We start from the raw sequence: 23,676 nt of genomic DNA, 5'->3' as shown, positions 1-23,676 counted from the left end.
TTCTAAGGTCATCTTACAAACTGAAATGCTGGCCATACTCCTGCATGGTTCTCTTCCCAGCCCCTCATCCACTGTGAGTCTTTCCAGCTCTCATGAAGGTGTTTTCTCCAATAAGATTCTTTTGACTCCAAACAATATTATACCATGATGCGCTACTAAACTGTCTCTAAAGCACAGGGCTTTGATGTCCAGCACTGTCAGTTTATATGTCATAAATCTCCACTGGTCCACTTTGGGGGGCAGCTTGTATAACACTCCGTCGCTCTCATTCCTCTGACACACCATTCCCAGAGCTGCTCTGGAGTGCCAGCTTTCCCTGCAAGTGTCAGCTAAATGTGCGATGCTCACTACAAGCCCTCAGGACCCTTAGGCACAGTGCTTGTTTTTTCACAGCTTGTCCTCTGTCCCATGCTCACCCTAGTGACATCCATAGTGATCTCCTACAACTTGAGCCCCCCAAGAGCATGGAAGCCTGGTCCAAACGCAAGCTACAACCTCCAGCTTGACCACAGGTTTCCCCCTGCAGTTTTGCAAAAGCTTCCACAGTCCTTGCTTTGCAGTTGCACTTTCCTGTGTTCTCAGGCAGCTGCCTGGAAGTGGGGAAAGAGGCATCTTCTTGAGTGGGCTCCAGTGTAAGGCTGGCTCTTTTCTCCTTGGCTCACAGCATGTCTCCTCACATACGTCGTAACAGAGCTGGTCCTGTGGTGTCCTGTGGAGGATGCTCTGTCCTCTCCCTCTGGGGACATGCCCCTCCTGTCCTCCTAGCAAATGCACAGCCCTCCCTTGCAACTTGTCCCTTTCCTACTGACCTATAAATATGTTTGATTTGCCATATTCAATAATGAAAATTTCATACCCAGTTACAGAGCAAAAGCAGATTCCCTTTCCATGGCAAAACCTTTCTTTTACTCAATCTTGCTTTCTCCTTTCTCATTCAAGTTCCCTCAGAGAGTAGGCTATTCTTTAGCCCAATTTCACATTTTACAGATTATTCTTATAAAATTAGTACTTTTTTTGGCTTTTTGAGACAAGGTCTTGCTATGTAGTTCAGGCTGGCCTTGAACTCTCTATATGGCCCTGGCTGGCCTCAAAGTTGCAGTGATTCTCCTGCCTCAGCTTCTCAAGTACTGGGTTCAAGTACTACCATGCCTGGATAGTACAAATTTAATATTGAAAATTTTTATTATAAGGTCAAATATTAAAATGTACTGGTAAAATATAAGCTTTAATCAATTCTAGCAGTGGCTGCATCACTTCATCTTACCATGTTTCCTTCCAGTATTTCTTCCTAAATCTATGTGTGGATACATGCACATATGTGTATTTGTGTGTGTGTGTGTACAGCTGTGTATATGTATGTTTGTAAGTGTGTCTTCGAGCTGGAGTGAGATTCTAGAATTGTGCTGCTTTTCCATTCATCATATAATAGGCATTGCTCAGTTTTATGAACTCTCCTTTACAACTCTGGCTTTAGAACAGTTGTATTCTATTTTACTGAACAAAAGAACCTTAGTTTTATTCATTCACAAAAATTGAGGTTCTACTCAGTGCTGCACTGGGCAGTGAAGGCCCTAGTGGGACCCTTTCTATTCTCATACTATCTGAACTCTGTCCTGACAGTTGGCCTATGCTATTCCTTTCCCAACATAGTGACTAGTTTTTCTTGAGCTTTTTTTTTGAGAATCATCTTAGGGGAAGAAGCTTTCTCCACTGGTACACATGTACTGCAGTCATGACACATCTGGTCCAGACCTCTAGAAGGACATGGAAGGGACTGTACCGCTGTCTCGGGCTGAGGAATGGCATCAGTTTCAGCAGTCAGGTAATAACTTGGGGCTCTAAGGTAGAGGAGGCAGGTGTTACACTCAGTGGTTCAGCAATCATCGTTATCAGTGATAGTTAAGAGACAATGCAAACTGTTGTTGACCCAATGCTACAAGGAATTGTTTGATTTATGTAGTGAATTTATGACAATTGTATTGCCACTGAAACTTGAAATGCACTGAAATCAATCTGCTCTCTCCTCTCTCAATCAGTGTGAAATAAAGGAACATGCTATCACATTTTCCCCAGTAACTTTGATGGTGAATTAATCAGGTAGCCACGACTTCTTTCTCAGATGTGGAAAGGGCCCAGAATCCCCATGATGGCTTGTTCTCTGCAGAATGTTGGAACCAAAACAGTCTCCTTACATAGAATGCTGTGCATTATAAGCAGACTTGCAAGACAAGGTTCCTAAAATCAAACTCTTCTCTGGCCTGGTCTTTGGTCCTAATGGTATTTTGCTGAGCCATACGCTGGTCACACCAGAAGGGCTCTGTCTCAAAGACTCACTGGCTGGGGCTGGCAGGCTGAAAGCAGGGCAAGAGGAACATACTCTCACACTTTGTATAATGTCAGGACTTTGAACCTTCGCAAACCGGTTTCCTGAGTTTTAATCTCCTTTGATCTTTATCTTAAGTTTGAGAAACTGTAGAGTGAGAGTTATGATCTTCAGGAAACAGATGAGAAACAGTTTAAATGACTGAACTGAGTCACTAAGTTACAACAGAAACACAAACCCCTGACATGCCTCAGAGTTGCTCTGGGAGGTTTTCTCTGATTGGTTATTGAGCAGTGATGACTTTTTCTTTAGTTCCTGTTCAGCTCACACAAATTCTGTCTCTTAGATGAGGAGGAGTAAACACCCAGCACATTTTTCCCTAACTAGGCTTCATCTTTCCCTTGGTGTGCTCATCCATTACATGACACACACTCCACAGTGAGTAATAAGATCTACCCAGGGAACCAATGTGGAGGCACAGCAGTGTCCTGGAAGCCATGTTGCTACAAGAGATCTTACTTTCCTCCATGAAATGGGGAGCAGGGAGAGATGGACAGACAGACAAACAGACAGCCAGAAACATAAAACTTATAGAGATACTAACAACACTGCTGCCTATCATGCTGCCATAGAAGAAGGCTGGCAGTCACCCCAGGTGCCTCTGTCCTTTCCTGCCTTGTCCCCAATGACACAGAAATGCTGGGCTGCTGAATCTATGGCCTGAAAATCTCTGCAATCGGCACTTCTCCATCCCCACTGCTACTTTAGTTTCTTACTGTTTCATTGGTATCACTCTTTATTTGTGTCCTATTAACAAAGTTTTCGATTTCAGTTTTTATTGCACCTTGCAATTTTTGTTGCAGAATGAGTTTCAGCAATGGGTGCAAGCGATAACCTTTCAAGACTCCTTGGGAGTAAATGTGTTCTCGATGTCTTTGATCTTTCAGGTAGGCAGCTTTAGTTAGGTACAGGCAATTGTCTTAGGCTTCTTCTGTACCAGCTGGGCTGTTATCCTTCAGGACCACAGGAAACCAGTACCATTATCAATGGGAAGGCAAATGGCGCCAAAGGCGCAGCCAGGCTCATAGTTACCAGGGCACTGAATCTGAAATGATGGATCTCTGCTCATCTACATGAAGAATTTATCATAAATCCCAATATTCTCTTAGGAAACAATGTTTCCACCACCAGAAAAGGTCACTCTAGATATGGAGATTAAACCTAATGAAGATTTCTGCTGATTATCAAAGTTATTTTGCTAAGAGTATTTCAAATGCACTTTGATGTGCAGTTCTTTTTTAAGAGATGTTGCCTGAGATGTGTCTCCTCCAAGGTAATCTGGAGTCCAAAGCTCCTTGAAAATATAAGTCCCATAAGTGACTAGGAAGCGTAAAGTTAAAAATAATTATACGAGTGCAGGCTATATAGCTCGAGAAGCAGAGATTCTGCCTAGCATATATGAAGCATTGCTATCATTCACTAACACCAGAAAACAAAGACAATAAAAAAAATGAAGTTTATACTTACACCAAAGTTGGTGGCGGCAAATCGATCAGAGGCGGAAACCTGCACATTTGTAGACACTGTTGTGTGTGCGTAGAAGGCATTTATGTTGGCCAGCAAGGTGCTCATGACGGCGGGCACGCCAGCACACATGTACTTGGAGGACAGGCATGAAAAGTGCCTGCAAGACAGAAAGCATCAAGTGCTTTTAGGACAGAAAGTGAGCAACTCAGCTGTTAGCACATCTCTCACATCACAGGATAGTCATCCTCACCTGTGTCCAGGAAAAGGAGAGGAAATGCCCACAATCTCTGGTTAAGGAAGAAAACAGTTTCCACCTTGTGAACATTTTTCATTTACAAGTGAGACCAGCTTGAGTGACTTGCTTGTGTTGTGTGGGAATCATTTGCACTGTGAGGGGTGAGGTTTCAGGCTCACAAGGAGGGAGCAACTTCCAGGGATCTGGAACACTGTGGGAGGGGATATGGCCCGAGAACCCCCCTGTCCCTCGCTCATTCAGTTCCCAAGCTGCTAGGTTGCAGAAAAAGTGGCCTGTGTGCTTGTATTCTGCTCTGGCTGAAGTAGTGAGGGGCCCACCCATCACATATATTGAATTTGCAACTTCCCCTCTGACTGGAGCTGGGTTTAAGAGTTCTTCTCAGACAGGAATTGGTTGTTCAAGCAGCTCTGTCCCTGGAGCACTTTACTACACACTGGATTTAATTAGACAATCAGAGGAATAGTGAGGAGAGGCTCCATTATGCTGTAAGACCATTTCTTTTAAACCTCGAAGAATGCTATCATCTATAATCATCACAAGCATCCACCTGTTCCATTCCTTCACTTTCAAGTAAACTCATTTCATTTGTACAATGATAAAAGATTTGGAAATTGAAAGCAAGGCTTAAGATAAGAGCAGAAGATAAAACATACAACAAGTAAGCTACAATATTCCTTGTGTATGACTCAATATTTGAAATATAAATACATTGAAAATGAAAACACTTTAAGAAATTATAACTTTGGGACCCCAGAGAAATATATCAGAACCAAAATGAGAGGTTTTACAAATAATTTACTTGTTACACATGGAAATTGATGGATAATATAGGGAAATACGTATGGATAAATACAATGTTGAATTACTTGGTTTAATACAATCTTGGCTACATACTGTCATTAATGCTACTATTAATAGCCATAGAAAACTTTGAAAACCAATGAAATTAAAATTCCACAAGCTTCAAATTTTTCTTTTAAAAATAACTTCAATTTAGAGCTCAATAGTGGTTATAATAGTTATTTAGACTAGAATTGATTCTAAGTATTTACAATGATTTAACTCTTGATCCATTTTTTAAAATATTAAAGCCATCTGGCCAGTGTAATCTCCCATTACTCACTGTGTATTAACTATGATTTTTGGTACTTTTTTTTGCAGTACCACCACAAAAAAAAAGAGGAAAAAAGCTCCCCAAATGAGTCCAGTGTCTCCAGAAGTTGGCTCAACAAATGTTTATGAAAAGTGTCTAAGTGGCCAATACTGTGTTAGGCTTTGGGTCCAGAGAATCTACTAACACACTAGTGGGGGAATCAGTTATGCAATATTTTTAATACAATTCTTCTTATAAGAAAGTTCTTTCTATAAGAAAGTTATAGAAAAGGAACAGCGGAGTGCAAGGAAGGTGCCGAGTATTGTATGCCACAGCCTGGGGAGTGAGTTGTGAAGATCTGGGAGCAAAACAAGGACAGATTATATACCAGAAAGTCCTTTCCTTGTTGGTGGCAGATCAGGAGAGCCAGGCCAAGCACAGGGCTAGGTGTTCTGATAAAGTGCACCACCCAGACAAATGGGATCCATAAAACAAGATACAGTGGGGATGGGTACGTGTGTGCAGTGAAATTTATCCACTTCAGGCTGGTGGAAATCAGCTAAGAGAACATTTTGGGCCTGGCAGGAGACATAAGGTTGGACGTGTGAGGAGGAGTGAGCTGGGCCTTTTAGAGGTCAAAATACACAAAACTCAAAGCTTTGCAGACTAAACATAAGCAAAATATTAGCTCCAAAAACTCCAGTCCTTCTCCATGGAGTAGTAAGCAACATAACAGAGGTGATTTTAAATAGACTGCTTGGGGTGAGAGGAGATTTTAGAAGATGTGTTTCAGAAAGGTGAGAGAAGGGTTGGTTAGGTACTGGGAGGACAAGATGATGACTTCTGAGTTGGGCAGGAGTGGATCTGAGAAATCTGAAGGAGAAACGGTCAGAACCTGGAGCTGCTGGAGGTTGGTGAGGGTAGGGGTGAGTGGGTGGGTTGTGAATAAATCCAGGTTGCTGGTATGGGCGACTTTGTCAACAGGGTGAAGACCCAAAGGGGAGGGAACCTGAGGTGGAGTAGTGTGTCAGGTCTGAGCTGTGGGACTTGAAGGATTGAAACAGATGCTGTTGTCTGGTGAAGACCTAGACTGGACACTTGGCATTGGGATCATCTGTGTGAATCGTGGGAGAGAAAGATCATGCAGGAGATCTGCAGAATGGAAGAAGTGCTGGTGATGGAACCAGGGAGTTGGTAATGAAAAGGCACTGGAGGAAAAGAAATAAATTCCATGGCTGAGGCCATGTTAAAAAGAAAAGCAAAAGGAAGGAAACTGGAATGCAACGAACTGAGAGGCTTTGAAGGGGGAAGGATGACAGATCACAAATCAAGGATTTTATAAAACAGGAGCAGAACAGAAATTACTGGACTTGACAAATGAAAATCATGATGTCCTCAGCAGTCCCAAGTTCAAGGAGGGGCAGGAGTTTACACCAACAGAAAGTCAGAACAGAAGTAGAGAAAGAACTTGGTGACACAGGTCAAGACCAGCTGTGTTGGTTCCTGCTCAGAGCTTTGACTTTCTTGAATGGTCTGTGTGAGGTCACCAGAGATTTCTGCAGAGGAAACTGGTGTCAGCTGACAAGTCCTGCAAAGTGGACTGAAATGAGTAGGTTTGGGGAGAGGCAAAAAACTACTTAGTGGAGCAAGGAAACTTGGAAGTTCTGCCTGGCTTCTTCACACACCACAGGCAGAAGGAAACCCTACATCAGGTGGAAAATAATCCAATAACCCTGGAATGACCCCATCAGCTTCTGACCTCCAAAACAAGAGATGAGTATTTCTATAAATCATGATCTTCCTCACAAACCCATCTGAGACCTGACCCTGGACATGTTGTAACTGAAGATTCCCATGATCTCCAAATACAAAAAGCCAGCGTGAGAGTTGCATTCCACACAACACACGTGACTGAGTTACCTCCCGAATTCTACATTTTTTCCTTAAATGCCTGGGTTTGCTCATTTGGTTTGTCTTGCTCATGCTTTTTAGGCCTGACAACCTTCCTTACATTTACTATAATTCTCCACTTTTTTCTCCTGAGATCACAGAGAAGTAAGGTGTTCAGAATGAGATTCAGATAAAGTGAGCTCCCAGCCATCCGTCCCAACCACTAGAGATGCTTCTCAATTTTCCTTACAGGTGCCAGGGATATTCTCATGCATGCAGTGTTTCAATCAGGTCGAGTTTATCCATCTTCTTAAGCATTTATCATTTTTTATAACAAAAACTCTCAAAATTCTTTCTTCTAGGTTTTCAAATTACTGTACAGTTCTCATGATTGTAAGGACATCCCACTGAGCAGCAACAACAGCACTCAGGACCCTTTCTCCTCTCAACTGTGATTAGTGCCACCCAATCAGTTTCTCTTCACCCAGACTCTTCCCATTGGTGACTACTATTCTACTCAAACTGACATGAAATCAGCATTTTTAGATTCCACATACAAATGATGTCACATGGTACTTGATTTTCTGTGTCTGATTTATTTCACTTAATGTACAGATTTCCCATTCCACTTACATTTTCACAAAAAATAGAATCTTATTGTTTCCATAGCCGTATAATATTCCATGGTATCTAGGTACCCTATTTCCCTCATTCATCTGTTTTTGGATACGTGGTTCATTTCCATCTCTTGCAGTTTCTGAGAAGCATCCATTGCAGCCCATGAGAGCAGCTGCAATAAACACAGGAGCGCAGATGTCCCACTGACACATTGATTTTATTTCCTTTAAATGTTTATCTAGGATTAGGACTGCTGGGTCATACAGTTCACTTAATTCTGAGGAGCCTCCATTTTGTTTTCTACCATGGCTACACTACCCTGGCATCCCTTTTCTCACTCACAAATTAGAACCACATATCTATAGTACTTTTGAAAAAATATGTATCCCTGTACTAGTCACACACTTTGGAACATCTAATTCAAGATGATATGCTCACAATGCTTGTTCTTAGCCATTTTCCAGACTATGATGAGTCGTCACTGACCACAGCCACCATGTCATCCACAGGTCTCCTGCACCTGTTGCTCACTCCATCCTGGGACCAGGGTGACCAAGTCCTCCTGCTCCTGGACCTGGTGACCCTGTTCTGCTCTGTGCTTCCATGGGTCCCATACTTTAGTCTCTTCTGGGATATGTTGGTTTGTGATTTGTTGTCTTCTTTTCCATCCATTCACCATATTGGAAATGGTCAGTAACTTCCTTTTAAAGAAAAAAGCAACCTGAGGCGCAGCCATTCTGGTGAGTTAAAGGATGCGGATTCCGCCTGCGGGCAGGGCCGTTGAGTAAAGCGCCCAATTACCTGCAGACAGTCCAGGGGCGCAGTAGGCTGTAAAGCGGCATGCTGGTTGCCTGGGAAGGGTAACAGAAATCCTCCCCAGCGTCGGGCTGTGCTCCGAGGAGACCTAACAGAAGCGGCTGATTTCCCATTGCCATCCCCGAGGTGATTCCTGGTGCGGGCGGTCCGGTCTGCGCTACAGTCGCCCCTCTGAGCTCAGGGAACTAGGAGGGCGCGAAATCATGATCGCGCGGTAAGAAGGAGTCCAGTCAGGGGTCCCCTGGCGTCCCAGAGGAGTTGCTCCTCGCAGTGCAGCAGACGACCGGAGTGCCACGTCCGCAGGCTGGCCTGGCTGCGGTCTGAACCACCGGAGATGGATGCCTTGCGAACTCCGCAGTGCCTCTCCCCTCCGCAGGCGGGCGGCCGGCTGGTCCCCGGGAGAGCGGCGTCACTGTCCCTTCTCGGAGGGCACGCGGCCCCGGCGGCCCCGGAGGGCTCAGGCGGGAGGCACCGCAGCAGCCCGGCCGCGCGGCAACGCGCAGTGCCAAGAGGCTTCTGGGGCGCGAGGCTGCACCGACGGGACCGGGCGTGAGCACGGCCCGCAGGGCAGCTCGGCCTCGCCAGCCCGGGGACGCTGTCGCTGCGCGGGCACCGCGCCGCCGCAGGCTGGGCCACAGGGGTGTGGTGACTCTACAACAGCACGCTTTCGTTTTAAAATAAACCATTAATGCCTTATTACCCTGATTAGCGCAAAACACCATCAACTATGTATTATGTTCTGCTAACTCAGCGTGTCCTGTTATTTTCCCATCACTGATGGTTGTAAAACGCCCCTTGTGAACCTCAGTGTTCATGGGAATCAAGGATAACTCAACTTCGTTACTATTGTCCCGCTGACTAAAATAAAATTTTCTTTATGCGCAGGTATAGGATGTTTAATGCTCAGCCAAAATACCTGCGAACATCACCTTCTAGGAGGAAAGCTAAGCCTGGCTCGCGCTTCCTGTTCACTGAGGCCGCAGCACAGCCCTCTGGCTCCATCGCGTCGGCCAACATGGCGGCCAGGAAGCAAAGCGAGGCCAGCTGGTGTTCCGGCAAGAGCGTCCTGCGCGTCTACTTCCGGTCCGCCCCCTAAGGTTCCGGCAGGTCCCAATGGCACCTTCAACGCCATCCTTTAACACGCCTGCTTAGGGGCGTGGGTGTTTCTGCATTGGGAGACCTTTAAGATGAACACGGTAACAATCCTAAAAATGCAGCATCTTTAAAATATGTAACATAAAATATAATCATAAACATATTGAAAGTATCATTAGAAATGATTTTGTAAATCAACCAGAAATTAGTTTATTTCTTTAAAAATTATGACAGACTTTCTTAATTTCTGGCTAATAAGCATATGGCCCTCCTATTATAAAATTATGAAGAAAATCATGCTTAATTTTATAAAATAGAACATTAATTAATTTGAACATATTAAAGAAGTGATCCAGGTGCAAAACATATGGAAGCAAGATATGAAAATGGTGTAAATATGAACTCAAGGCTGATAGAAAAAGACTAGTATTGCTCTTAAATTTGATTTAATTAGATTCTTACATCAGTTCAATATCAAATTAATAGTATGGTATTTCTCTTCTTGTCTTATTTTCCAGCACAACTTCTGTTGTTTGGTAAGAGGGAAAAGATAAATAGGTTGGAATCATTAGTATGATCCTCTTAACTTGAATTCACCTCAGTGCATTTGAAGACCACAAACTTCATACTCCAGAAGTAGTTGCTGTCTCTTAGCCCTGATATAAACATGCTCTTCTTAGAAATACCTAGTGACTCAGGAAGTAAACAAGCTATTGTAATGTCACGATTAAATGTTGAAGTGTTTAACAATGATTTAAAGAAAAGAAAACACTGAAATAAGTAGAATTTGTAAGCCTCTATAGTGAGTAGATGTGTTCCCCGGGTCAGTAAACAATGTCTCTCTTTTTCAAAAAACTTCATAGAAGAAGGAGCAAGTCAAAATCATGGTCCACACTGGACTTGCCTTTTCATACACTGAATTCCTGAATAGTAAATGATAAGGCAGTTGACACCATGAAGGTGGTGGTATGCATTCCATGCACATTTCTTAGAATACTGAAGGAAAGAAAGACTTAAATTTCAAAGAAGAATTAATTAGGGTCAATGGGTTAGTAGCCTTGAAGAAAATGCTCAGCAAAGTGCTGATGTTTTGCTTTTTTTCTGTATGAGGGGACAGAGTGTGGGTGCCTGACTTAAAGACATTGAGTTCCTTCTAACGGGAGCTCTCTTCTCTGTACTTAGTAAAGCCACTTTGTGTAGGGAGCTGTTGAAACTGGAGATGGATCGCATGTGTGAGGCTAAAGCATGGCCAGCCCTGAAAGCACAGAGAGCCCAGAACAAGCCACATAAACAAGATGTTCCAGCCCCAAGAAGGTAAGGGGCCTGGGCCAGCCTGGCAGACAAGCTGCTAGGCAGTGGTTGAAATGGACATCTTCCCAAACATGCTACAGTGGTTGAGCAGTTTCTTTTTTTTCATCAGGAAAGTAAGCACTCCACCTGACCCCACTTTGTCTCTTCTTTATTTTCTCACCCACTCCCTCTTGCGGTCCTTCACCCAGGAACCTCTGGAGCTGCAGCAGGTTTCTAACTTTGTTCTCCTGAGGTAGCTTTTCCTTCTGTGAAATGAGAGGGCTGCTGACCTAACCCCCACTCATGTTAGCACAGAACGACCATCTCTGCACATGGCTCACACGCTGGGATGACAGCCCCTGTGTGTACAGAACTTCTTCCTGCCATCACCAAGTGACCCTGTTGGACCTGGGCTCTGGCATCGGGCTGAGGTGCCACAGGGTGCAGTTCTCAGTCCTAGGTATCCTTTCTCCTGCAGAGCTCCTGGCTGGGCTTGGACACAATGACAACTGAGAAAGATATCTGCTTCTCAGCTTAACTATGCCCTCCTTTATGTGCAGCTGCAGTCAAGGCAAACTTTCTCTTGCTTCTTACCGCATCTGTTAAAACTCATTTCCTTTACTCCTTTCCATATTACTTAAACTATTACTAAACTAAAACAGGATTAAAAGTACAATCAGCAATTTAAAATGACCCAGTACATCTTGCTGCAGAACTACCCTTTTGGAAAGTACTCCTCAAAAAAAAAAAAAAAAAAAAAACAAAAAAACAAAACAAAAAAAAACAGGTCAAACAAACAGTGCAACTGCAATTCCTGGAATTGTTTAACATTCTATCCCAAAGATAAGATTAAAAACAATGGATTAATAAGGTGAAAAGCACTTGCCTTCACTTTTGCAAGTAAATGGAGTGAATTTCAAACAATTTAACAGATGGAATGCTGGAAAAGCTAGCATAACAAACTCCCCCAAATGAGGATTAAATTGTGAATAATGAAGCACGGAACTGACAGAAAAACAGACAAATAGACCAATGGAAGAGAGCAGGGAGCCTAGAGAAAAATCCATACGGTGCGGGAACAGCCAACTGATTTTCAACAAAGTGCCAAAAACACATAAGGAATAAAAATAGTCTTTTCAATAAATATGCTGCAAAAACTGGCTATTCAACATGCAGGAGAGTGAGACTGGATACTGGTCTCACATCATGTGCAAAGATAAACTTAAACGGATTTATACTTCCAATAAAAGACAGAGACCTAGGAAACCAGAAGAAGAAAACAGAGGAAAAGATCTGGACATTGGTCTGGCCAATGATTTTTTTTTTTTTAATGGAACCCAAAGAATAGGCAACAAAAACAAAAATAGACAAATAACATCATATTAAACTAAAAATCTTCTGCCCAGCAAAGGATACAATGTGTGATTCCACAGTTTATACAGTGGAATAAAATAACTACAAAGTACACATTGGATAAGGGAATGATGCAAAAAATATATAAGAAATTACACTGAGAATAGACGCACTACTCTACAAGAGATAGATGGAGAGTGTGCCCCATTTACAAAGTCTTCGGAGAGGTGACTGCATTTATAGTAAGCGGGCGGTGCCCTGGAGGACTGGGAAGCTGATTCTTAATGTTCAGGTTATTTACCAGCAACAGATTCTGCTTCGTTTGTATGATGGGAAATACACAGAGAAAAATTTAATAATGCACAACCAGACTCTCTGACTTAATACACAGGTCCCCTTATTTATTTCTTCTCTAAACTTATGCTGAAAGAAATGGGAATGTCCTTAAGAGAAACCAAGCAAACTCTAGTAAGTGGAAGAGTGTTGGTCCCCTGGGGATTTGGCTAAGCACACAGGGTCTTTAAGTAGCAAAAGAAACTATGATTTGTTTTTCTTCAAATATATACTTAGAAAAATCTACAAGAGTTATGTAGTTTTATTTTTCTTCCCCAGACTTATGTGTACTTGCTAAACAAATAAAACATTGTTTTTTCCTGGACACAGAGTTCTCAATCTTGTTAAAAATTGAAAGGAGGTAATTCTAAAATAGCTTGAAATACCCAGTTCTATGGTGTTAGTTGGTTAATTTTCTGGCCTTTGAGTTTTGATTTTTGAGTTAGGTTAGTGTAATGGTTTGTGGCTAGATGTCCCCCCACCCCCCACAAATCCTCATGCAATCCTAGGTAGAGCTTTTCAGAGGTGGCTGGATCTAGAGTGTGTCATGTTGGGATTAAATTGGATGCTAGGATCAAGACTGTGTGATTACTAAATTAATCCACTGGTAGGTTTGGCATAGCTCTCAGTAGGAATGCTACTCACCCTTAGGTGTAGAATATAAGGGACACAAAAAGGGTCACTGCTTGTCACCTTCTGTTTGCCATGGACTGTTTTCCCATTGTATGCCCCTCTGCCATGCCACCCCTGGAGCCAGTCAACTACCAACTGAAACCTCTATAAACAATGAGTTGCAATGAATTCCTCCTCCTTTAGCTTTGGGAGTCAGGTATGTATTTTCAGCAATGAGAAAAGTACTTAAGACAGTTATGAATCAAGCTGCAGTTTAACTGGAGAAATATCATTTTGAAAACATGATTAAAACTATCTTTGAAAGTTATTATTTAAATTATTATCCCAAAAAATGTCTGTGTATGAAACTTCTCCAAATTGTTAGACATGATCAGTGTGGTAATTGATCAACATAAATAGTAAAACATATACTTTTATCAGTTACTTAAACATTTTATTTGTACTTTATATGTTTATTTATTTACTTATTTTTTGTACTTGGAATTGAACTCAAGACCTTGTGCTTGTCAGGCAGGCGCTTATGCCACTGAGCTATATCCCCAACTCTGTTTATCTATTTTAAATTATACACCCGTGACATTCATAGCTACACCAGAAGTTCAGATAAATATAATAAACAACTTCTAGATCTGAGTCATTCAATCAAACTGAATGTATACCTACAAGTTAAAAAATCTATCACATTGTGCTGACATTGAAATGTATCTGTCAATTTATTTCTCTCCCCTTCCAAAAAAAAACCCCAAAGCATTGCTTCTCTTTTTCTATGTCTCTGTTTTTACTCTGTAGATCAATGGTTGGCAAAATCTGTCCCATAGCTTTTGTGTTTAAGAGTTTTGTGAGAACACAGGTGTTCCTGTGCTTTCTTACATCTATAGCTGCTTGGTGCAGAATGCAGGGCTGAGCAATTGTGCCAGAAATTAGGGCCACAAAGGATCCCCCTACCATATTATATTGTTCTACACTCTCTGGCCATTTATAGAAAAGCATTTTCACACTGATCCATTTTAGACTATTATATACTATGAACAGGGGCTTTGTCAAACCCAAGCTTTATGAGGATGATGAGACGCAGTTTACCTGCATGTCGCTTAAGATCAAACATGTACACAAATTCTTTTAATCCTTATTGTTTACTTAAAGGTGAGGGAATGAATGGTGCAATAAAGTACAGGAGAGCTAATTCCTGTTCAACTGCTATATTCTCACCAGCTTTCTGGGTTACACGACTGCGTTTCAGTATATAGAAAACAGAAGTGAAGAGATGCACAGTGGCACCCAGAGAGTTGAGCTCAGGTTCTCCTTTCTGTCACCGCCCTTGCTCCAGAGGCAGGTGGGTCTGACAGCTCTAACAGGACTTTCTGTGGATGGAACAGTTTCTTCGCTTTCTATGCTGATCATCCTCAATTTTAAACGCAGTTAAACATTACCCTAGGTGTTTGCTGAGTTAAGGCCTTTGGCAGAGACAAGTAGATGCAAAGCCCTGACACCTGTTACTGGCAGTTATAGCTCAAGTCACCTGGCAGGTGGGTGGGATGGGAGGGGTACATCGGTCAGGGCATCCAGTTTGAGAGGCAGTTTAATTGGGTGGCCTTTAAGTCTTTTTTGTGTCTGAGGATCTGTACAATTTTGTTATTTAGCATCAGGTCATTCTATAAACTGAAGAAGTGTGTATCTTATCAGTAACTTTAAAAACTGATTTATTTGTAAATTATGCTGTTGTAAACTACGACTGGTGATTAAATGTTATGAAAGCTAAACTTTGACAAGGAGCCGCTTCTGGTCTTAGGCCAGTTAACGTCCATCACTAAGATTGGTCTAATTGATTATCTAGGCCAACTTCTTTTCAGCCCACATGAAAATATGACCCTGTTATTCATGCAGCAGAAAAGTCCTCTGTTCCACGCAATAAGCGATTTACATAGTATAGGCAGCATATGCAGGAACTGAGGGCTCTTACAAACTTAGACCACGTCTCAGGAAACAAGCTAAGAGGAGGGAAAGACCTGGGTCTGAGCCTTTGTTAGTGGCCTGTTAAGAATCTTGTGTTTAGATGTCAATTCTGTGGGGCCAATTTAGGCAATGTTGGCTCTGACAGCAATGTTCGCTTCACTGAACTGGCAGCACTGATAGAAATACAGAAGGAAGGAGGCCTCAGTCTCATATTTGGGATGGGATCTGGATGTGTCTAGCACTAACCAGCTGTGCGACTGTGGCCAAGGCAGGTTCTCAGTGTCCTCAGACAGTCATAGGCGTTAGTTCTCAAACGTCACGGCAGAGAGTCACCGGGCTCCACTGCAGGGTGGGGTGGAGGATCTGCGTTTCTAAGGTCCCGGTGCTGCTGACCAGGGAAGGGCTGGGAGGAGGCTGCCTTAAATTCCTGAATCCTTAAGACTTTACAGCAGTTGAGGAAGGTGGCCAGCATCAAACATGTTCAGTATGATGCAATCATTTTTAATCAGAGTTTCCTTTGCAGGAAGATGAATGCTGTTTCTTTCTTTAGATTTTATTTTTGAGGCTAAGAAAAAAATACTTTTAATATTACCATTAACTACAGTAATAAGTCAGTTCACAAATGCTTCTGTTTGCAAACAATTCAGTTTGCAAACAAAAGCATTCAGGAAAATTTTACCTCTATTCACAAATTCTTCATCCTCACACACATGACCATGCTGTCTTTCCACACAAGCACAAACACAGCTGTCCTCCGCCAAATTATAAAACAAAGAAAACAAATTACTGTGAGTTTGTAAACCAAGGTACCACTGTTTGCTGAAATTATGGTACATAGTACTTTCTCTCAGATTCTTTTCAATACAATCTTAACTATATTTATGTAGTTTTGATATACAGTGAGTTCCAACAACTTTCATTTTATGAACATTCAAGATTGCTGAGTAATGGTTTATCTTATGCTTACTACAATTTAATCATTTTCATATTGGTAATTTTTTGTTGCACTTAGTATAATTTTTCAACTGTTATTTTTTCATCTGAGACCAATCTCTCGATGCTGCCCAGAGAGACACTCAACCCAGCAGGTGTCCGCCAGTACTTACGTCATGGCTTGATAAATGGATTCGATCCCATACCGCATGGCAAACTCATCAACTATTTCCTGGGAAGCATCATCAAAGAAGACTTTCCAGGCTTCATCTCCTTTGACCTCTGGGATTTTCACACCACCATTAGATTTCACTTCCGTCAAGTAATGGAAGAGATTCTAGAAGCAAGTGGTTTTCACTGTTCAGTGATTCCTCAGAGTAAGTGAGACATGGTCAACTCTAACTATCAATAAAACGTGCCTGAGGGCCATCACTGCTAATGTTTCATTAGCACCTAAAGCAATAAGAATATCTTGGATTTCAGTTAAATTCCCTTCACTTATGAAAAACCTGCTTTTTTTTTTTTTGTCTATGGTCATACAGAGTAAACAATTCAAATGTTTTGTACAGACTCAACCATTTGAAGAGAAAAATGGCTTACATATAAACATCTGCATTCATGGACTCTGAATAAATTACTGTGTCTGGGACAAACAATGTAATGTTGGCAATGTGTTAATATCAAATTTCATTTCATAAATGATATTAATGGGCATTAGCTGCAGAGAGCTAAGAATTAGGGCAATGAAATGAGGCTGAAAATAAATGTTTGAGATTTTTGTGAAGAGAAAACCAGCATCCTAAATTCTTTCTTGCTTCTAACAAGTTTGGGAACCACTGTGTGCATGAAACCTGAATCAACCAAAGAAACTTTCCTTGGATTTCAGCTCTTTCTGGTTCTTGAACCAACAGAAAAGACTGAAAAGTAGAGCATGCTGTTCCTCAGATATCCTGTCTTTGAGGGTGCACCACAAGGCCAGAGTCCCAACATCTGGTTCAAGGGATTTCTTGTTGGCTTTAAACTGAACCATTTTTCTTGAAGGAATGGTGGTGTTGACTGGGCTCTGGTCCTGGAATTAAATTTAGCTCCTATCCCCTGCTAGTCTATCATAGATGAAACAAGATTTCTCATTTCTTTATAGTAAAATGAGTTATGAATATTCATATGTACCAAATATTTACAGGCATAACTTTTACAAATACAGACATATATGACAAAAACAATATGCAATCAAGCAAAGCTCTTTCCAATGTTTTTTTCCTCCTTGATGAAGGTACTTTCTCCTTATTTCTTTGGACACATGGAAAAGATTCATCCCTCTGTTTCACCTGACCTTTTCTGGGATAAGTATCATTTGCATCAAAGAAAGGCTTCAGGGATGCCTCTGGTAAGCTCCCAACTGCAAAGCAGCCCAATCACTGGTCCATGTGTTTGGACCCCTGAGGGACTGAAGGACAACAGAACATTGGGCCTTTCTGTTCTGCCTCATGGATTTGGTTCAAACTCTCTCACAGGACAAAGTTTTAGGGTCAAGGCATTGGGTCTACCCAACCTCAGAGACCCATCTGCTACAGCGGCAATTGGAAATCCAGGAGCAGCACCACAAATCCAGTTCCATGGTTTTCCCAACTTAATGCATTGTTTCATGATCTACAATCAGTATCATTTTAATCCAGGTCTTATTTTAATAAAACTCAATATATTTACCTCATGTAAACATGTATATTGTATATGGTACGGAGCAACTTTCTCCTCTCCTTTTATTTCCACATTGATTTTCAAGCGAATGGCCCCGGATACAGCTGATTTATCTGTCCGTTTCTCTGATAAGGCAAGAACATTGGTCAGTCATTTCAACAAAACTGTATCTCTCACTTGAGTTCTCAAAACCCCACAAAACCTATATGTGGCTAACAGCCACTTTTTCTCAATGGATTTGATGAGCAAGAATGATTCTGTGAGACATGACCTACAGTCTTTGCTTGTTGTTTTGTTGTGAGTGTGACAGTGCCTTTCCAATATTTCAAACAGAAAAAGTTAATCAGAACAGTTTGCCATTCTGGTAGAAATTTCAATGTACTTGATCTGTTTAAAAAATCAAATTAAATAAATAACTTGGCAATTAAAAGCAAGATAACTGGAGTATAAAATTAACCAGAAAAGCATTTCATTTAAAAGCTCTCACTCTTCATTTTCTTCTTCTTGAGTTGTAAGATGAGCCAACATCCTGGTTAATAATGAGAAACTGGTTACTACATTCCCAGGAACTGCACTCTGTAACCTGTTCCGATTTATGTGTTGGATCAACTGCTTCGGTGGATGGAATTGATGTGTCACAGTTCAGCCAAATACCATGTGCATGAGTGTGTCTGACATGAACTGGAGGGAATGCCTAGCCACAAATTCCTCAGGGGTGAAGGGAGGTGGACACTGTGCCAATGGACATATCAAGGCGAGCTGGCCCCTTTCACAGGAACGGTGGTATTTAAATAGAGAGGACAGTGTTAGTGCTGGAGACTTCCTCAATTGGCTCTTTTTAAACATGGATGCACTTTTAGCTACACTAGGTAGAGTGAAATCAGGAAGGAAGACCACGTCCCTGTTTGACGTAGGGCGACTTCCCGCCCCCGCTGTGTCACCGTCCTGTGAGGATTCTGCTCCCAGCAGTGCTAGGCTCATGGGAGTTGGTCCTCCTGAGTGAGTGAGGGTTGATGACCACCAAAACTCAGCTCACGCAGGCCTAAAGAGCAAGGCAGCCTGGGATCGTGTCACCTCTTCTTTCCCAGGGCTCCAGGGCCCTTGCTGGCTCTTTGAGTTTCAGTTATCTGGGTGGGAACTCTGCCTGGTCAGCCAGGGATTTGGACCGTGTCTTACCTGTATGATGGAAGGAGATGGGCAGTAGGACAAGTGAGACCATGGTATGCAAGAGGATTGATAAAAACCACAGTTTGCACAAAGCTAAGAAAGCTGAAATGTGCTTCCCTCCCTCCGCATCTCTCTTCTCCTCTCTCCACCTTCTCACCTTCTCTCCCTGAGGTTAAGCAGCAGCAGCGAGGGCAGGAAGGTTCTCCCTGTGGGTAACCTGCAGTGCCGTGCTGCCTCTGTCTTCCTCTGACAATGGGTAGCGTCAACAAGAAACCCACCGGGTGCTGCTTCCTAGTGGCACATTCCAGTTCCATGGCAAACTGTCCTCATATATTTTGTCAAAACAATTTGAGAAATTTCTATGCTGACTATAACTTTAATGCTTCAACTCAAGGACATGCTAACAAATTACAAGGGAGGAAAGTTTCATACAGGCGAAACTCTTTAATTAGTATGCAACTTGTGAACATTGCACACAGCCAATGGCCTGAACTCTACTCTCAACAAATGCTTCTACTTTCAGATACAAACAGTTTAATAATTTAAACAAGAGGTGGCCAGGTGCTCATTAAAATTCAAGTTAAGGTTCCCATTCTGATCATGTAAAAATAACAATTTTCTTTAAAGATTTCTTAACATATTTCTGGTAATGAGTTCTTAGTCTTGCTTGCATCACGGGTGTGTGGAGAGGTAAATCTGTCTCTTTAAACTATTATATGATGTAGAGTTCAACAGTTCTCCCTTTACTTTGTCAATGCTTGCATTACTAGAAGTGTGTAGGTTTTTAATACCAAAAGCAGTTTTTAATTTGCGAAAGCATTCTGTATCCTAAGTGATAACTCTTAGTAACTTGGCCTACATCAACTCTTCTTTCATTTCTGACCAGCCAGCCCTCAAAACTTAGTTAAAACATTCCAGAAGCCATGATTAAGATATGTTTGGATAATGTCCTGTAGAGAAACCGAGGTGACTCATGTTTTTACTATTATTAAGTCACCAGTGAGCATGGTAGGTTATTATTTAATTCCAGGAAGAGTCAAATTAGAAGTTGTCTTTACTTATATAGTGTTTCCATAATAAAATTTCATTTGAAAATCATACCAACAAACAAATTTTCAATATCTTCACCATCAGCTGTCAGTAGGCCTTGGGTATACTTGGCCATATCAGCTAAAGCCTCTTCTGTATCATCATTTGAAAGGACTTGAAAATATACTGTTCCTTCCAAAATTCCATTAATGGATCAGGAAAAAATAAGTCAAACAACATTAAGTGACAGTTTGATTCTTTGTTTCTTAAACACTGGGCAAAGAATTTTGGAGCCATTTGCCATGAACTAAAAATTAACAATGTTAAATGTTTTTTTTTTTTTTCTGACGAAATGCCCAGCTGATTCTTGAAAGAGTTTTTCCTTCCTATTTCAAACTTCCAAATATTTTTTGATAACGCTAAATTTAAATAAAAAATATTTTAATTGCCAATGAAACTAACCCATCCACGTCCAACATAAGACCTAAAAAGGCACAGGGTATTGTGAGTTATACAGGCATATTATGCATAGCACAGGTATTCTGGAATTCTACTTCACTTGCTTTCAAATAAACATGGATAATCACCTAGGTTGTACCAGACATCCATCTCTCCACTCAGGGTCCTGACTTCTACAATTGTTTGTCCCAGGAAATCATCGGACTCCTTCTTGAAGTGTTGCTTCACTCGGGACTTGATGTCATCATCTTCATCCCACACTCTGACTTTGATCCGGTCTGTGGAGTTGTGGCACTCGCTGAAAACACATGTGAATAAGTTAGCAACCCAGGACAACTCTAAGGGCATTCACTGAGGCTACCCGACCCGAAAGCCAGTGCATACTACATTCCAAGAGGGCTTCCCCTGGCTCCTTCCTGCCATGGGATGTTGGAGATAGGCACAGTATAGGGAAGAAAAGTTGGACTAGTTCAGTAAAGTCAAGAAGGAGAAACTTATCCCTTTCTTATTTCTTTTGACTGAAATATATGTAGTCAAATATGGGTCGCAGACTTTGCTCAGGCATTTTCACTTATATTATCTTTCCTAAGTGCAGCAGTGGTCTCGGCAGTGCGCTCATGCTCAAAAAATTCTTCACCAAAAGATAAAACAAATTGTGTTACAACAGACATGAAAAGAGTGGACCTCATAGAGTACAAAATGACAGTATAGTTAAGTGGAAGTACTTCGTAAAAGAAAAATCCAAGCATGCACATAGATACTGCTAAACCAAGTAGAGTTAAGAGTAAAATCCTTCTAATTTTAAGAATAAACTATACAGTCTAGAAAAAAATCCTCATTTCTAGGTTTTCTCTACCTGTTTTGGTTTCTGCAAACAACTTCTTATTGTGACATATATACAGTCTCTCCTGACCTGATGGCTTCTGCGTATTTTCTTCTTTACACGTCTCTGCTTGTTTAACTAATCATCCTTCAGACTCAGCTCTTCACCTGCTCCATGTCACACCTCCTGTTGCTTTCACACCTCCTGGTGCACACTGTCTATCCTCACTCCCCACTGTTCACCATGTGCCTTCCCCCCAGCACAGGGACCTTGACCTTGAGGTTGATGGATGAGCTCTGGGCATCCTCAAATTTGTTTAATTAAACAAAAAACAAAAGTAAAGAAACTTCATCTTAACATTTTTCAGCTTTGAATACAAGGAACCAATCTCAACAGCAGTTTGTCTTCAGCAAAACCAGAGACAGTTATAGGTAACATAACAAATGTCAGCAAGCTTGAAGTGTTATATATCTATCTATCTCTACAAAAACTATATTTCAGTGTAACTCATTTTATTTTCAAGCCTTCCTTTTGTTTTATACATTAACAACAGAGGATGTTGAAAAGGCACCCATGCACTTCTCTAGACCACAGAGTGGGTTTGTCAAATGAGAGTGGTTTGGGGACTGACAGTGTGACGTCACTCCCTCCAGCCGAGGAGGCCAGCGGCATGGCACGTGGAGGAAGGGGCTGGAGTGAGATACCACAGTGTGCATCACAGCTCAGCTATTTCTACCAAGTGCAGGGTTTTCAGCAGGGAGCATTCCAGAAATTTCTGGGACGTTTCTGTGCCTGACATTCCATGGACTACACCGGAGATTTAAACTCCATGTGTACGACAGTTTGCATAAATTAAAATGTCCCCCTGGGCACCAGTGAAGCTGCAATTTCACAGATAATCATCTCAGCTCAGGACGACTCCTACATGGAAACATCAAGTCTTTCACAGGGGTTACTAAGCACTGACATTTCTTGGAAACCAAATAGTATGTCGTACAATCAGGGAACATTTTTATTTTTTGGTAGTTATTATTGAGAACTTCAACTGAAAAAAAAGCGGTTTTCCATTCTGAGAAATCAACCATCAGTGTCAAAAATACTCAGACATTTGAATTAAAGAAGTTGTATCAGTCTGCCTTTGAAATGGTCTCCTGGCTTCCAATTCGGCCAACAGGAAGAAGCCTGTGTCTACTAGATTACATACTCTATGGTAGCTGTACTGGAGCCCTACAGACAAGGTGTGATGGAAACATACAGTGATGATTTAAATTAAGATCTTTGTTACAGTAAAAGACACATCATTATCAACCCTTTTGGGAAATCCTCCCCTTGACTTTGAGCACATTAACCTTGTCATTCTGGCCACTTCCTGACAGCTCTCTCCTGAGTGTCTTTAGTTGTGCATTTGAAGCTGCCTTGATGCTCTGAATTGGTTCAATTTCTTTATCATGGTCATTTTGACTTTGTGGAAGAACCAGAAGTTGCAGGGTGCCAAGGCTGGTGAATGCGGTGGAGGAGTACACAGCGTCATGTTTTTATGAGCTTCCTTTCCAGTGGATGGTGCTTGGCAGCAGCAGCCACTGTATTTTTTTAAATCAGGTCTTGTAAAGACACTCAGGAAAGAGGACTCCAGAGCCACTGCAGAAAGTGGCAAGGATGATGATATTTTTGTGCGCTTGAAATGAGGGAGAGTACTTTGAGGTGACTAGTGCCAGTGTGTCTTTTACTGTAATTTTAAAGAATAGGTCACTGCATATTTTGATCACAGAATATTAAAATACATATTAAATATTAGTATATTAATATTTTAAATACATATCAAATAATTTTAATATTAAAATACACATTAAATACATATTTAATATTATAATAATAAATACATATTAGAATATTAATATTAAAATACATATTAAAATAATTTTATTTCTCTATATTACACTTGGAACATGATATTGATCTTCATATATATGATATGGCTATGGCTAGATTACATTATATGCTATTTTGATTTAGCATAAAATGACTCATGAATTATTTTCTGTAACAAAGGCTTCACTGGGCTTGCTAGGGTTGAGAACAATGAACCCTGCCTCCCAACTTCACTTCCATGAACATCAGTCCCTGTCTATAGGATGGGGTAATGAGAACTACCTTACAAGATGGTCACGCACAACTTGATTTGTGTATCTTTGCTATATTATTATCCCAGAAACTATTTCTGAATTTAGGTGCCATGATTTTTGACATATCTATTCCTTGCATTTTCTAACATGTGCCATTCAATAAATATTCTCCCAAAATAAAGTTTCACCAACTTAAAATCCTTGTGATTTCATAGAAATATGTTCATGAAAAAATAATTTTAAGAGCTATTTCTTTAGTAAAAT

At 41.3% G+C, this 23,676-nt stretch overlaps 1 protein-coding gene across 1 annotated transcript in view; it reads right to left on the bottom strand.

Moving 5' to 3' along the window:
* Unc13c (unc-13 homolog C) overlaps positions 1 to 23,676 on the bottom strand; it is a 438,787-nt gene that overhangs the window by 212,384 nt on the left and 202,727 nt on the right. Inside the window, exons 10-13 of the mRNA XM_003471882.5 lie at positions 20,595 to 20,764; positions 17,821 to 17,936; positions 16,287 to 16,450; positions 3,851 to 4,007 (exon numbers count right to left, since the gene is read on the bottom strand). Of these exons, the coding sequence (XP_003471930.2) occupies positions 3,851 to 4,007; positions 16,287 to 16,450; positions 17,821 to 17,936; positions 20,595 to 20,764 (607 nt within the window). The remainder of the gene's footprint in view (positions 1 to 3,850; positions 4,008 to 16,286; positions 16,451 to 17,820; positions 17,937 to 20,594; positions 20,765 to 23,676) is intronic.

The sequence above is a fragment of the Cavia porcellus genome, unplaced genomic scaffold, assembly GCF_034190915.1.
Source record: "Cavia porcellus strain 051 isolate PalLab524CR breed Dunkin Hartley unplaced genomic scaffold, mCavPor4.1 scaffold_1, whole genome shotgun sequence".
Classification (NCBI taxonomy): domain Eukaryota; kingdom Metazoa; phylum Chordata; class Mammalia; order Rodentia; family Caviidae; genus Cavia; species Cavia porcellus.
The sequence above is the reverse complement of the archived record's forward strand: the minus strand, read 5'-3'. Positions and strand labels throughout refer to the sequence as shown.